Below are 16534 nucleotides of genomic sequence, written 5' to 3'. Positions count from 1 at the left end.
TAGAAAAACAAACAAACAAACAAGGGAATTACCTGAAAAAGCGATGAAATAATAATTACTCTGTAAAATATTTTTAAATATATAATAATGATTTTGGACATTTTCCCTAGTTTAAAAAATAGTTTTCCTAATCTCCTTATTTCCTGCAATTTTTAGGACATTTATTGCCAAGTTCCTCATTAAAATGAACTCATGTTTTCAAAAGAAAGTAAACCAGTTTGCTTAAATACTAAATAGGCTGCACTAGAAAAGTAATGTAAATCCAGGATTCATAGCGTTAAACATCTTATTATAATAACTGAATAATATGTGGAAAACAAATTAATTGAAAATGGACTGTTGTTTTAGTCTACTTTATCCTATTAATAAAGCTGATTATGTTTATGCCCTCAGCCAGGATGTGATCCTCTCCTCACTGTCAGAGGGAGAAAAGGGGGAGGGAGGTGGGAGGGGCTGCTGGGGCCGATAGTGCCGAGTTTAGCACTTTGCAACATGATCCGCGCACAGCACGGAGAGGCCGGGCTCTGACTGCGGTCCTGCATCCTGCCGTCCCACCGCACCACATGGAGACTGGATAGAGCCTCAGTGAACTGGGAATGACAAAAGAAAGAAGGTGGACCGTTTTCCTCTGTCGACTGGCTATATGAACGCGCTCAGCATCAGCAGCTCCTGACAAAGCAAAGGCAAACAGAGATGAGGGTGACGGGAAGTGCTACTGCTGCTGCTGGTCTGCGTCAAACCTCTCGCTCCTCCAGTAGATAATGCCCTCGGTGCCTCTGAAAGGACTTTTTGGGTGTATGATTTGCTTGCCGCAGGGGTCCAAATCAGCAGGGACAGTGATGGTCAGCCCTTCTCCAGCTTCTCTGTCACTCTCAGCATCTGCATTATAAGGAGAAACTGGGGGAGTGCTTGTGAAGGAATATGCAGAGATAAGAACATTTGTTGTTGTTGTTGCATATAGATCAGACAGAGCCACAATTGGATTACGGGGTGTTGTTGTTTATCAACATGAACTCGCTGTTTTTCTCCGACGCTCCGCCCGGGCCGGTCTGCAACGTCCCCGCCGGGTCGGGCGCGGTGACCAGCGCCCTGCGAAACGACCTGGGCTCCAACATCCATGTGCTGAAAACCCTCAACCTGCGCTTCCGCTGCTTCCTTGCCAAAGTCCACGAACTTGAGAGGAGAAACAAACTGCTGGAGACCCAGCTGCAGCAGGCGCTGCTGAAGACGCAGTACCGACACCTTTACGCCCGGGAAGTTGCGGTGCAGACGGACGGTCCCGACTCGCGGCTGCCGGGCACCATCTGGAGTTTCACCCACGTCCGGAGGCAAGGGGAGCGCTTTGAGACCCTGCATGGGCCCGGGGTGACGTGGACGCATCCGGATGGAGTTGGGGTCCAAATAGACACCATCACCCCAGAACTGAGGGCTCTGTATAACGTGTTGGCCAAAGTCAAGCGGGAGAGGGACGAGTACAGGAGAAAGTGAGTAAAGACGTATCTTAAACTGGTATGCATGTTCATATGTGCTGTTGATAGAAACCCTCTTCACAAAGCTGGCGATTTAGAGCATGTCTCCACAACAAAAGGGCTATATATAGGAGCATTAATCAATTGTATGCCTGGATGCATCCTTAAACAGCCTATTGGACCAGATGTTACAAATTTGCAGGGGAATTGCAAGGGATTAGAGGCCCTGAAAGGATATTGTTGTGGGCCCCCTTTTCTCTTCCGGGCCCCCATCATCACTGACCTCACAGTAGCTACACAGAAGTAAGAATGAAACTGAAAATAAGTACAAAATATAGACTATTTCGGATGAAATCAGATGCTGTTGTGGGAATTTACATGAATATTCAAGTGATTTCTCGTAAACCCTAGTCAACAGTGCAGTCACTCAACTGCCAGAAGTTTAACTCATTCACTGTAGCCTAGATATAGCAGTTTGTAAGCCGAGAAGTTGTTCAAATATGGTGTTACATTAAATCAAGACACAATCAACATTGCGCTAAAAACAGGCTTGTTTTTTATCATGTTACAGTTAAATCAGTTTGTTCATATTAATGTTGAAAAAGACTAGTCAAGACAGAAAACTATTCAGCAACTATTCTGATGATCATTGAATTGTTTGATCATTGAATTGTGTATGTTTGGGTGTTGTACTGATGGTCTGACAACACATTTGAAGAGGTCAACTCAGGCCAAGGGAAACCATGATCGACATTTTTCCCAAGTTCAGACATTTTTTAGACCAAACGATTAATTATGTAAGAGGTTGCAGAATCAACTCTCAGAAAGGATTTTTGAATTGGTTAAGAGATATGAAATGTATCATCTACCCATCACTGTACGACTTCCCTAAGACTGTGTTTTGGTAAGAATTCAGTGATATAACAGGTATCAGGAGACGGGTTATGTTTTAACAAATTGTGATACTGTAAGCAAGGTGAAATATTCCGCAACCAATATGCAACCTTTATGACTGCCTGATTCATAGGCCTATGTTAGTTGTGTTTGCGCCAAGCGTTAACGCTGAAAAATGATGCTAGTAACTTGTAAGTGCCAAAAACTGTAGTTCCTTGAATGGCCACTGTGAATGGCTGGCTCCCACAGTGAGTCAGTTCCCACAGACCTCCATATTAAAATATCCAACTTAACAGCTGAAATAAATATGCCTACAAAAACAACAACAACAACAACAACAACAACAACAACCCCCAACCTCCAACGACAACAACAACAACAAAAAAAATGGTTTCGGTCTCAATAGCTAATTTCAACATTCGTGACAATTGTATGGGGTATAATGTTAATAAAAGTCAATAACATTTTATCAAGGCTTTGAGGTACACATATTTAAAGGCAAGCCTCTTTGAGTGACAGACTGTCAGCCAGGCGTCGCTACAGTCGATGAGTCAGATCCACCCCTTGCTCCTCCACAGCTCTCGCCTCTTGTCCAAATATGGTCACTTCTGGCTTCAAAAGAACAAGATGGCAACAGCCAAACTTGAGGCTTCAAAACCCCCGCCACAAATTTTTTCATGTAAACTAAAAATTGATGCAGTGGTTTTTGGTAATCGATTCAGTGTCACAAAACATAATATCACAATACTCATGTGTATCCGTACTTGCTTATAGCCCTAGACATCAGTGTGACTTTTTGCTTCCCATGTGGGTGTGGTTTGCCAATGTCACCAGATGCTGAAATAGTGGAGAGATGACAGACATCACAGTTCTAGAGTTACACTTGAGGTAACATTTCACATGAAGGTTGTCGGAGCTGAGCTAAGCATCTCACAAAGACGTCTATCGTGAAATGAACTGATCCTGTTTCTCACACTCTTCTGAGGAAATTCCTTTGCATGGATCAGTCTCCACCAATTGTTCTTCTTTAGACACATTAATTATGTTTCACTGAGGACTCACTGCAGCGCCCCCGGCTGACCCACGTCACCGCTGGCCCGCTTGGCTGGCTACTGGAGGGAGACATGCCAAGCAACCGCCTGCTTCTGTTTGCTGCCATGATTTAAGCAGAGAGGCATTTTTACAGGCCTCTGTCTGCTCGGTGAGGTCGGCTATGACGAACGCCGACTTCCCTGTGAGCTCACTGACTCAGTGACACAGAATTCATGTGCTCTCCCACTCCTCTAGGAAACTGGACATCCTGTCCAGTCATTCTCGGAAACAACAGCATACCCTTTTTTTTGTGTGTGCATTCCTGCTTGAGAAGATGGACAGCAGTGACTGGGACAGCAGCCAAATTAAAAACTGCTGCAGCTGAAGTCCAAAATTTTGGATTGCCTTTGGCAAAAATGGGAGCTCTTGACTTTATAAGTAATTGAAACAGCCATCGCAGTTGCTTTTTAACTAGTGTTTTAGCTAGAGAAATTTATAAAGCTAATGCACATTACACATTTACGCATGAAACCCATGTTATCCCTCCAAATAGTGGCTGTAAGTTGTTGGTTTCCTAAATGTTACCCTTACCATTAAGTTTTAAATGAGTATAGATTTTGTAGGTGTTATGTGTGTTTACACTCTTCTCTAATGATGGATGGATAACTGAATGGGCCTACTGGGCACAGACTGAGGAGCCCAAAATGTCATTGTCACTTGCAAAATGTCACACAACATGTATTGACCAGAAAGAGACTCAACGTGACTTCAAAGGGACACAATATGATTCCAAAATGGGCAAATCAGCCACAAAGAGACAGAAAATGACTACAAAGAGATACAAATGACCAAAAAAGCATTAAATTAACATAAAGAGACACAAAACAACCACAAAGAGACACAAACTGACTACAAAGCCACAAAAAATGACCAAAAAAGACTTTCCCTACAGAGACTCACGATTACCCCAAACAGATCCAAACAACTACAAAAAGACACAAAATGACAAAAAGACATAAAATTAACACAAAGATACACAAAAAACATGATGAGACACAAAATGACTACAAAGCAACACAAAATAATCAAAAGACATAACATTACTTTAAAGAGACACAAAATTACCTCAGATACCCCAAAAGACACAAAACAACCACAAAGAGACAAAAAAATGACTACAAAGCAACAGAAAATGATCAAAAGGACATAAAAATACCCAAAAGACACTTAAGATGATCTCAGAGGCCCAAACAACTACACAAAAGTTTTAGGCACAAAACAACCAAAAAGACATAAAATACCTCAGAGACATAAAACGACCAAATAAGCACAAGGAGACACAAAATGACAAAGAATGACATAAAACTACCACACAGAGACACAAAACAACTACAAAGCCACACAAAACAACTACAAAGGACGTTATGTGACAACAAAGAGACAAGGTTGGACAAGGTTGTCTTGCTCCCCTGGAGGAGAGGTGGTGGGGCCCTTTGAATATCTGTGTCCAGGGCCCTGTTTTCTCACAGTCCACCCATGCTAATGACACTCACAAGTAACAAATTGTCAAACATGTTCTTTATATGCTCTTTAAGACTTGATAAGTGACAAGTGAACAAGACGCATTTCTAGCCTCTTTTTATTGCTCAGTAATCATGGTAATCAATCTCTTTCCCTCCCTGCCTCTCACGTTCCTTCTCTGCTCTGAGCTCAGTAATTACATCACTGCTGAGTTCACCTCCCAGTTGTTTTTTCTCTGTCTCCCAGTCTAAATCCCCTTTACTACAGTCACGTTTCAGCATTCAGTCCCCGAGCCCCATCCGGCCATGCCTTTTCTATTTTGTGCTCTTTGTGTTCGGCCATTTCTTCGTCCTTCACTCCACCCATCCAAAGCCCCTCCACCCCTCCGCTCCGCTCTGTGTCATACAGACTGCTTTGTAAGGCATCCTCAGTCCCGACGGAGCCCCCCTCCCAAGCTCCCACACTGCCCCAGTGATTTATTAAAGCTTTACCACTGTGGACACACACGAGGAGATGGATGGCCACATGGTCCATTTCTGATTTGGTCACTTGCGTTCATACCATGTAGCACACGGCTGTTTGCTTTTTGTCATTTTTCAGAACGCCTCTTCTGATCAAGACACTATTTTCTGAGCCTGAGGAAAAACAGCGCGATTTGTAGTACATGTTAATGTAATAATTATTTGAGAAGTTCAGAGCCTGCTTGAATACATGAAATATAACAGAAATAAATACATTTGCCAGGACAATAAAGAGGTTCAACATGGGCCTAAAAATGCATGACCCTTTAAATCAAAGACATAGTTTTTGTTTCAACATTAATATGCAATGATTGATACGCTAAAATATATACATGAAATACAAAATTCTAAAAAATTATTTGCATTGTCTTTAATAATTACAAATTAGAGTCATTTAACAAAATACAAACATTGTTAACTTCTGTCCTCAGACAAAAGTTAATCACATTTGAGTACTTTTTTCTGACGAGTTGGCTTTATTTTTGCGTAATTGTTTCATATAAATTTGCAATAGGGTTAAAATGTTTCTCATAGCATCTCTATTTGTACTGAAACTGGACAAAGTGGAATTTTGACATATAAACAATTCAATTATTTCTGCAACAATCTTGCAGCTTTTTTTTCTGGGCGTAAAACTTAATTGCTATAACAAACCTTCATTGTCCTCAATCAGCTCGATCTTTTGGTAGAGAACAATCTTGTTCTTTCACAGTTACCGGATGTATTTGCTGATCTGGAAAAGCTCTTTAACAGATTATATCCACATTCTTAACTTTTTAAAAATAGTTTTATTTATCGCCATCAAATACATGAATATACACACAGTTCCTCTCTTTATTTTTTCCACAGAACACATACACAAACAGTTGTCCCAGTATAGGCTTCATAATTCAGACAGCCAGCTTACATGAGCGTCCACTCCGTGCCACAGTGTCTGGACTGTGGGGTTACACACCTCTCACACAGACAAACGAGCAAGCAAGGGAGGATGGGTAAGGTCACTGCCAGTGCACTCATCCTCACTGTTTTTATCTTGCTGTCTTGCATCACTGTGAAATGTATCACTTGGGGGTTACTGAGTCTCTACCAGTAATTGCCACCATCATTCAAAACTGCTCAAAAAGCCGTGTAAACAGCAGCTGACAAACATATTTGACAGTCGGTAACAAACTGTATGTTAACTAAGAATAGAAACTGTGTCTATTTTCCTATTTGAAGGCTGCCTTTATGTGGCCAAGAGGGCAAATTTGTTTAGTATTTACATGTTATGCTGTTGGAGCAGAGGATATCATAGAAGGCTTTATCTTTTATGCAGATTACTGCCGGGACTAGAGACAGCAGTTACACTCCTGCTAATATGCTAATACATATTCACGGAGCTGCATGCACAGAGATAAGGGGTTGCTTATTCCAAAGAACACAGTATGCATCTGATGTATTTTGTAGTTAACATACATTTCTGTGGAATAGAGGTGACGTGGGAGGCGGCTGTCGATATGATTGCACAGACAGAGTAAAAGGGGTGCAGAGGGAGAAAGAAAATTTACATTATCAAGCCATTTTTAAGGTGCAATGCAGTGTTTGAGTGCTAAAGGACACATCACAAGCTCTCTGCCCCAGTTGGGACCTGAACCAGAGATCAGCGCCTTGGCCTCTTCTAATTGGATGTTTATTCCATCAGTGAACGGAGGCCAAACAACTGTCCTGCTGGATGACAATGTGGGTGTTACAGAACGTATAGTGAACCCGAACAGTCCCCGGGCCTCCTGGGCATGTTCTTCCTGCATGAATAATTCACACACAGCTGAATTTAGCTGTGTGTGGATCAATGCAATGAGAATTCACCGAAGACACTTTTCTGAGGCTTTGATCTCTCTTCCTGCGATTAAGAGAGGTGAAAGGCAGAGCTGAGCATCTCTTTTGAAAGTAGGATTCGAGGTTGTTTGAACTAAAGAACTGACTAATTACAGGGCGAGTTAGGCTGTGATTCCAAAGCTGAAGGCTGCATTGTGTTTCAAATATCATATTTCCACACGAAGAGCAAACGTGCTGCGCTGATGAGCTCTTCAGTTTGTCCCTGTCTGTCTGCCGCTGACCTGCCCTGTGTATAATCCAGGCCGTCTATTCAGGAGAGGGATTTTCTCTAAGCCGTCACCTAGCACCGAGGCTCCAACCTTCAGCCAGCCCTGCACCACATCCTGGCACGCAGCCGCCACTCTGAACTGGGGCCTCTCGAAGTGGAAGACTCCCTGCTGCTGAGATACAGAGAGAGAGCTCAGTCCACTAAAACCATTGAGCTCCAGATTAGAGCCTATATTGTTTCTCTCCTACTCCCTCTTCCTGTCTGTGTGGTGCTTAAGCTCACAACAAGCTTTTGAATTTGTCTCTAGTACAAGTGTAGACCATTGTCATTGCTTTGACAAAGTATTCATTTTGTAGATTTCGTCATCATTACAGTCCTGGGTTGTCTTCAGCAGACAATTAATTACTTAATTACTAAACCAGTGCTCTGTTGAATTTGTTAAGAAAAATATACGTTTGTTGCATGCCTCCAAGGTTAATGAAGAATAGAAAAAAAAAATCTTGAAGTAAATGGGTTCAGCGTTTAACAACAGAAAAACTATATTTAGGTTTTAGTTTACAAACTCGCACATAACTTTTGCAGTATTATCCAAGTCTCATTTGTCCCGTCGCTGAAAACAGTGCTGGTCCACACTGCCTTGATTACTAATTTGTTTGTGTCGTTGCTTGAATTTGGTGAATCCAGGCTAACCCACTAAAACACCAAAGTCACACAATAACACAAACAAACTACAGATGGAGGCAGCGGTAGATCAGCAGCTCCAGTGTTAATGTAAAGTTACTGTTTTTGTCAAGGGAGTCTGGCTTTGAGAGAGCAAAGATATGTTTCACTTTTAGAAATAAGGGCTTTCTGAAGTACTAAGTACTGGATAAATGAGGGTTGGATTATACTGCACGAGCAGTGTAAGAGTTTGTAAACAGATTTTGTGACACAGTTTTGCTGTCGTTGATCGTGGACCCCTATGACATCAATTCAAGAAGAATGTTCGCCTATTTTATATTCTTTGTTCAACGTGGTGGCATTTAAGCATAAAGCTTTCTTCATAAATTCAAGATAACACAGGGTGAGTAATTGATATACAAATTGTTGTTTGGCTGGGGAAGTATTCCTTCAAGTATATATATATATTTTTTGTCTGTGTTATAGACCTCCATTGTTGTCTAAGAACACAACCAGAAGCCACACTGTTGCATTGGTTGTTAATTACCATGAGTGTGGGCCCTGTAGACTATTTTAAATTAATCCCACATACACATACATGCAGCTTTAAAGAGTGGATACCAAGATGGAGGTCAGGACACCCCAAAGGGTCGCAAGGTAAATCAGAGTGGTCCTGTGATGATTAATAAGTTAGGTGAGAAAGAAAGAAAAGAGAAAGAAGCTTGTTTCTGCAAAATGCACATTTTCAGGCTTTACTCAAATATTTGCTTTTTTTCTCGCAAAATATTGCAGCATTTTAACTCTTCAGGTAAATGAATCAACCTGAGGGGGAAACATCACTCCCCATGAACTGCTCATAGACCTACGCAACTTGTGATGAGGGGACACGAGGAGGCGTTGTTTTGTGATAAAGGATCACGAGCCGAAAAGGTTGGAAACCACTGCGCTAGAGAGGGAGGGATGTGCATTAATCTTCAAAAAAAAAAAGATCCCAAACAAACACACTAATTACCTCTTTTTGAGTAACATTTGCTATATATTTGTGACATGTTTGTGAGGATTATGATCTTCAGTAGGAGCACTTGGTCCTAAGTCCCACAGACAGGGCAGGAAAGTGGGTAGAAAGTACTGAGAGACAGACTAATGCATTATGGGGTTTGGTGTTTACATAGGATTTGTTGACAATAAGAAAAATATCCTTTAATCCTTTTCGAAACATAGTCATCTATGGACTTAGGTTATTGTTAAGGCAATGGCATCTACAAAGAATGAAAAGAAAAGACAATAAAAAAATGTGGTCTCTGTCTCTATCTCCGTATTGATCTAACTGAAAGGAAATCCTGGGTAATACCATGACGGGAGCGTGTCTCCACCTCTGCTTCATCGTGCCTATGTTCCCTCGGTGCCTGTGACTGGAGCTGTGCTGTGCAGCTGTGGTTGATTATTCATGGGTATCGATACAGCTGAGAGCAGTGCAGTGCACCTGTCTTTCGTGAGCTCTGACTGCATAGGCTGCATGTGCTGTACTGTAGGTTTGATTGGTGGAGTGTTTTGGAAAAGCAGCGCTGATTCTTGCAGCAGTTGTGTCCTGAGGCAAAGCAGGAGACGTTCAGTTTAATAGATCAAGTACATCTCACTGTTGCTAAGTCCATAATCATCAGACCTAATCCTTATTTACACTTTAAAATTTAACAAGTGCCTCTCTGTTCAGACCTGCTCAGTTTGAAAAGCCATTGTGGTTTTTCTAAAGGTCTGGATGTGCTGACGCAGCATTCCAACTTAATAACCATCATATCTCAAAAGCTTGTTATTCCAGAGGAAATGCTGTTTTTTTCCAGGCACCTTAAAAAACAAACACGCACATCTCTGCGCAATATATAATGTCGTACGTGTGCCAGAGAGGAGGGTGGTGTGTGAGAGTCTTGACAGGCTCTTAAATTGCTGCGTTCTTGCATGCTTGACCTTAAGACAGGCCAGATGTGCCTCTCCTCAGAGCTCCTTGGAAATATTTATAGATGAAGTGTTTTAACCTTCAATGGCAATATTTTCATGATGGCTCCCACAGCAATAAAAACTGTTATCATGTTAACCCTATGAAACCTGGATAGACATCTCTTTTCTTGTGCTGTGTTCTGATGCCTTCACAAGTATTTAAACTTTCAAACCATTTCTTTGAAAACATGGGGGGGGAAAGGTAATAAGCAACTTGACAAGAAGTCTTTGCAAATTGCAGGAAATTAGTAGATTTGGGAGAAGAAAAAAAAATGAAGTAAGGGAATAATGTCCAAAAACTATATTTAGAAACATCATAATTATATATCAGTGTATTTTACAGAATTATTATTATATTTTTTCAGGTCATTTCATTGTTTGTGTAATTTCTTCTTAAATTTCTTATTGCCTTATCTCCATTTTTGGGGGGAGAAAGTACAATTTACTCAGGTATCAAAGGGTCAAAGAAACAATCCACGATCTTCAAGTAAACAAAGTAGTAAGGATGTCCTATTTCAAAGATTTTACCTCCTGATCAAGACATTTTTCAACTGGCCAGGAGGATCAGCCTGATCTGATCCTTGTTTTTTTCGTCAGCTGCCATACGGGTGTTTTTTCTCGCAAAGCTTTCATGCTCAGTAACGCAGCGAGTGCAGCCATTGTCAACTTTCCACTGCCTGTCTGTCTCTCCACACCATGTGTGTGGAACAGCTTTCTCAGAGTTATTCAATTGTCAGGCCTATACGTTGAATTAATTTTAATAACTAATGAACTCGAAGGGTGCACTGTGCGGCTGTAGCCTTACTATCTAGGAAAAAGGAAGTATCAGCAGATACTCAATATTAAATTACTCAGATTGGGAGCATAAAAACTTGATCAGGACATCTGTATAAAGAAATCATGTCAACACAGGATTGTAACTTATTTATCACCACCAAAATGATTGACAAGTCTTTTAATACACAGGCTTTATAAGTATAAGTATACAAGCATTTATGTTTTCTGATACTGAGAGGTTTGTTTATGTCACTAATGTTTATATCTATTATTATAACACAAAAACCGGCCTATATTTTCAATCATGACCAGTTAAGAAACACACAATATTTTATCTATATATCAAAAATAATGCACATTTATATGTAACTGATATAAAAACATATTTGCAGATTGGGTCTTAAATATTGTTGTAGTACTGCTGAATTTTGGTTTATATTTGTATTATACATACTGCATTCTCTCTCAATTTTGGGCAGCGCTTTCATGATTGAAAACCAATTTAGTGAGCCAACATATGGTCAAGGGCTGCTAAGGAATGCACACACAAAACTGATCAGACGAAGTAAGTTCGTATATCATAATATATAATATATATTCCTGTTTTTCTCTTCAACCATCATGTTTTTTTCTGTTGTTACTTTTCCATCTCACTTCCACATTAAGCTGTCGAGTTTTCCACCAAAATCACTCATTTTAGCTTCCAGCACTAGTATTAATGACAGAATGTAATTCCTGCAAGACTCATGAGGAGCCACTAGTTGCAGTGCAACCAGTTGCTTTTAACAATTTGTCCTCCATAACCTGACAGACATTTGTTTGGTGACGCAGTTTCACGCAGTACCAGAGAAGTGTGTTACATGTAAGCTATTGAAAGTGAAGCACTTAAATGGACTGCAGTGATTACAATATGATGCATGCATTTCATGTTGGCTGCACTTAGAGCAACTTTAGGCCCGGACACACCAAACCGACATCAAAGAACTGGCAGCAACAAAAGCTGACTGTTGCGCCATCTCACATCACCGGTGTATTGGCCAAACAATTGCACAGACTACAAGACCACAGCCAATCAGCACGTAGGCTCTGCACCTGTGTGAGAGGAAGTAACTCTCCATATCAGCAGACAGCGGTCATCTGTTCTGATCATTCAGAAAGGGAAACCAGACGACCATTAAGAGGCTAGTTAGCCAGTTAGCACAGTAACAACACAATCCAAAGCTGAAAGAACAAATCATATTTACAGTGTGGCAGTGAACAACAACACAAAGAACCAGGAAACATTTCTGCTAAAGAGCTCAAACACTAAAGAAAAGCAATCTTGCTTTACATAACAACTTTGTTTTCACCTCACTTCCTTTTGACTTTAGCTGTTTGTTTACTTTCATGACCTTCATTTCTCTTCTGGTGTGCTGAGCTGACCAGCCAATCAGAGTGATTTAATTCGCTCTGCCGGCTCTGACGTCAATTCAACTGCTGAGTCAACTGAAAAAAGCCGACAAGGTGCGGGACACAACAAAACCTAGAGCGGCAGACGCTTACCGCTGGTGTGTCAGGGCCTCATAGTTTCGGGCCTTCTTACCTAAGTGTGCCAATAGCCTTTTTTCTATCTTCACATCCTTAAAATTTTCTTCCTTCAGATGCAGAAGAAAATATAGGAAATACTGCACAATGAGGGTCTTAAAAAACAAATTTCCCAGAGGGCTGAAAACCAGATTAGTTTTCATTCCCTCTCCTCTCCCTTGTACCCTACATGCTACTCCAGGAATGTCATTACATTAATGGAGCACTTTGTTTTGTTCTCCAACAGTCCAAAACTCAAACTTACTAAGTTCACAATCATAAAAAGACCAAGAAAATGAGTAAAACCAGGAAATATGCACATTTGAGTGGCCGGAACATAAAATTTGATGACTCAAAACAGTTAATCCACCCACTGATTTACTGGATGGAACTGGGTCTGATTCATTTATCAAAACTGGTGGTTTGATCCCTGGTTTCTCCCGTCCTTGAGCAAGACACTGAACCCTGAAGGTGGGCGGATCATGGGCCACGTTGTAAAACACCCTGGATAAAAGCACTACACAAATGTATTCTACTTACAGAAATGGAGGATGTTCTAAAACTGGATGTGGCCCCCAGGCCTGTAGTTTCAGTTTGCGGTACATGATTAATTGGAACATAATTGTGATCAAAACACCAGATTTCTTTTTAAAAAGCGGTTTCAGTTTTGTAGTCATTCCTGGGGTTCACCCTACAGGTGTGTGTACCCAGAGGTATAAAAGACATTTGTATAGCAGTGATGTCTCATAGCTCTTTTATGTCTCATGTAATTTGACTGAACACACCCTGACCGGTGCGGATTTGTGCCAGAAGTGAAAAAAAAAAACATCTTCATTTTCTTTTCTTCTTTAATGTCCCTCCCAGTGCAGCTCCACCCTGACATGGCCCGGGCATGCAGACCGCTGTTTGTGCACATGTTCTTATGCACTTCCGTGGAATCTAACAAATCCAAGTCATCTGTCAACAGGAAGCTCTGACTCAAACCCCTCCATTATAGGATTGTTAAGAAGGCTCTCTTTAGTGTTTTGACAAGTTATGTCTTTAGAGTTTATGAACAGCTATATGTCTTACACTTGTTCTGTATGTTAAGTCAACAGCCAGGGGCTCAGCGCTATTATGATGAGACAATAATGTCACCGCAGTGAATGAAATCAATGGGAAAATAACTACTTAACAGCAGAGCAGAGTGTTTTGTAGGATGTGGGGTGGGGTCGGTTTGCAGTCAAGATGAGGACTGCAGGGAGAACTGATTTTCTGTCACGGCGCTCCTGTTCCCCCCCCTGCTGCTGCAGACCGCATTAATAAACAATGGATGAATTTTTGTTCCTTCATGTTAAAGGGACAGTTCACCCCAATATCAACAATAGACACTTTTCTTCTTACCCGTAGTGCTGTTTATCAGTCAATAATGTTTTGGTGTGAGGTGCTGAGTGTTGGAGATGTCAGCCAAAGAGATGTCTGCCTTCTTTCCAATATAATGGAACTAGATAGTATTCGGCTTGTGGAGCTCAACAGACCTTGTTGTGAGCAGTGTCACGTAGAAACTATTTCTACATCCACCAATTGTACCACAGTAAAGAAGGAAAACATCCACTCATGGATGAGAAGCTTGTGCTTGTGACAGTGCAGAGTGTAAGTTAATGGCTCCTCAGCAAAAGTATAACATTATTTAGTACAGTGATGCTAGGTGAACGCCTCCTTCTGCACAGTGATACGATTGGCAGGTGTCAGGTAGAGTTCAGAACAAAGTTCCTACATGAAACTGCTCAAGAAAAAGTATGTGTATTATCTTGAGACATGATTTCTGTAATCTGACTTACCAGATGCCGACTGTGGCTATAAGCCTGGTATTGAGTGCCTTTTTTAGTTTGGCATTCTCGATCCCTTCCACTATCTGCGTGCTATCATTTCCAAATCCTCTTTGCTACATGAAACAACCTCCGGTGTAGTTATGCTTCACCTATAAATCATCAAATATATCAACTTTTTTATCACTAAGAGTTGAATGACACAGGGGCATACCACTGTTAGTGTTTGTCTTGTTTTGCAGAGCCTTTTTATTGACAGTCCTTGCCCCCCCACTTGCAAATGTTCCACTAAAACAAGTTTCCCTCAACACTATTTTGTAAGGGCACAGTCACTGCATCCTGGGCTAAGCAGTTCTCAAGGCGATTATGATTGGTTTAAAGAAAGACAAACAAGCCAAACGCACCTATAGCAGAAAGATAATGGGTTATTCTAAATGTATTTTTTTTGGCACTTTGACCACCACAAGCCGAATGCCATCTTGTTTCATCATACTGGAGAGAACATACATCTTTTCAACAAATATCTCCAACACTCGGCAACTCACAGCAAAACAATCTAGATTGATGAATAGCACTGCAGGTAAGAGCAAAAACAGGCATTTTTGATTTGGGGTTGAACTCTGTTGTTTCGTAGTGCATTTACTGTAGTGAGTTCTGAGAAAGAAAGTGAAACAATATTTAATCAAAAGTCCGTATGAATCAAAAAATCATTACAAACTCTCATTTTCCAGGTGCTTGTCACTCTTAAGTTAGTGAAAACTTGTTGACAAAAAGATCTTTTTGACATCTTGCCAGTTCTGTCAGCGAAGACATTTAACTGTCAAGCATGAAAGACATAAACAAACCATTAAGTTTTGGGCGGTTTCACTTCTGGAACACCTTTGCATGTCCCTACAAAGACTGATTGCTAACAGTTTGAAAAATTGCCATTATAAACACGACTTACGTTGGTTCCTTTCAAAGCAATCATCTGATTTCTTTCGGGTCGCTATAAGGTCACACCTATTAGTTGTCATTACATGTGAGCAACACCTATGTGTTCGTCTCCCCTTCTAAAGGGCTACAGCAAACATGACATCAGCATCCCTCAGGCCAGAGAAAAGAGGGCTAGGACTGGCTTTGGGAGTTAAGCAATTAGATAATACAAGTGCGCAGTGCAAACAAGTCAAGCTCACACCCATATTGTCAGGAAAAGTCAGTGTGGCAACGTTGTGGGGCCGGGTCAGGACGGAGGATTAGACATGTTACAACACTGGCTCCCAATTATCTGTCAGTCCATCAAGGGAGGATCCACCAGTACCAGTATTGTACCAAACCCTCTTTTCAGACAGATGCTTTGATCGGTGTAAAAGAGTTTGTTATTGTCCCACCTCATTCCAAAGATTGTCAGGAAAATAATTTGTGTTCGGGCTGTATTTTATTTTTTAATGCTGCCTTGTTGTGTTGCAGCTCGCACAATATGTTCAAGGGTTTATTCTGCCTGAACCTGCTTCTCAGAGCTCATCAGTGTTGAAACGTCTTTCCATAGAGTGAGGATTTACAGTAGATTACTATGTGATGTTTAAGTCTGCCAATGATACATGAAGATCCTCTAACACAAACAAAGCTTATAGAAGCTTCATCCCTGTTTGAGTCCGTACAAACATACCGCTGCCGCAAGAGCTCTAATTAAGAGGCAGATGTCTGCTTTCAGACAGAGATCATTCATCAAACTCACAGATTACACTTTCCAGTGCATACAACCTCTCCTCCTTCATGTTAATGCCGTTTTATCCAACCTGTGCCAAACATGCATCACATCCCAGACTGTGACTGAGCGTACTGGCTGATGTTGTTCTGCAGCTTGTCTAAATGTAATAAAATACTGCACTTACCTGGTCCAAAAACATTATTAAACTATTCATGCAAATAATTGCAAGATAAAATAATAACACCATGCGAGGTTATTGGTACCTGAAGATTATTATTTGTCAATGAACATCATTGGCTGAAAATAAGTTAAATTAAGTTCTGTATAAATAAATATCAGTCTGTAATAATGTGAATTAATGTATGACTGTCACTTTGTAATTCCTTGTTTGCATATAGATAACAAACAAATAAAAAATAAAGAAATTATAAAAAAATTATAAAAATGCTATGGGTGGAGAAAATAGCTACAAAATAATATCACAATGCATGTTATGTTATGCATTTCATTACTGTACAAATACA

General features: G+C 40.7%; 1 protein-coding gene across 2 annotated transcripts in view; it reads left to right on the top strand.

The window, feature by feature from the left end:
* The first annotated feature begins 491 nt into the window (after positions 1-491).
* Positions 492-16534, top strand: part of iffo2b (intermediate filament family orphan 2b) — a 39779-nt gene continuing 23736 nt past the window's right edge. For both annotated transcript variants that reach the window (XM_042506458.1, XM_042506450.1), the window contains exon 1: positions 492-1484. In XM_042506458.1, coding sequence (XP_042362392.1) covers positions 1009-1484 — 476 coding nt within the window. In that variant the 5' untranslated portion in view covers positions 492-1008. The remainder of the gene's footprint in view (positions 1485-16534) is intronic.

Source organism: Plectropomus leopardus, chromosome 2, assembly GCF_008729295.1.
Source record: "Plectropomus leopardus isolate mb chromosome 2, YSFRI_Pleo_2.0, whole genome shotgun sequence".
NCBI lineage: Eukaryota > Metazoa > Chordata > Actinopteri > Perciformes > Serranidae > Plectropomus > Plectropomus leopardus.
The sequence above is the reverse complement of the archived record's forward strand: the minus strand, read 5'-3'. Positions and strand labels throughout refer to the sequence as shown.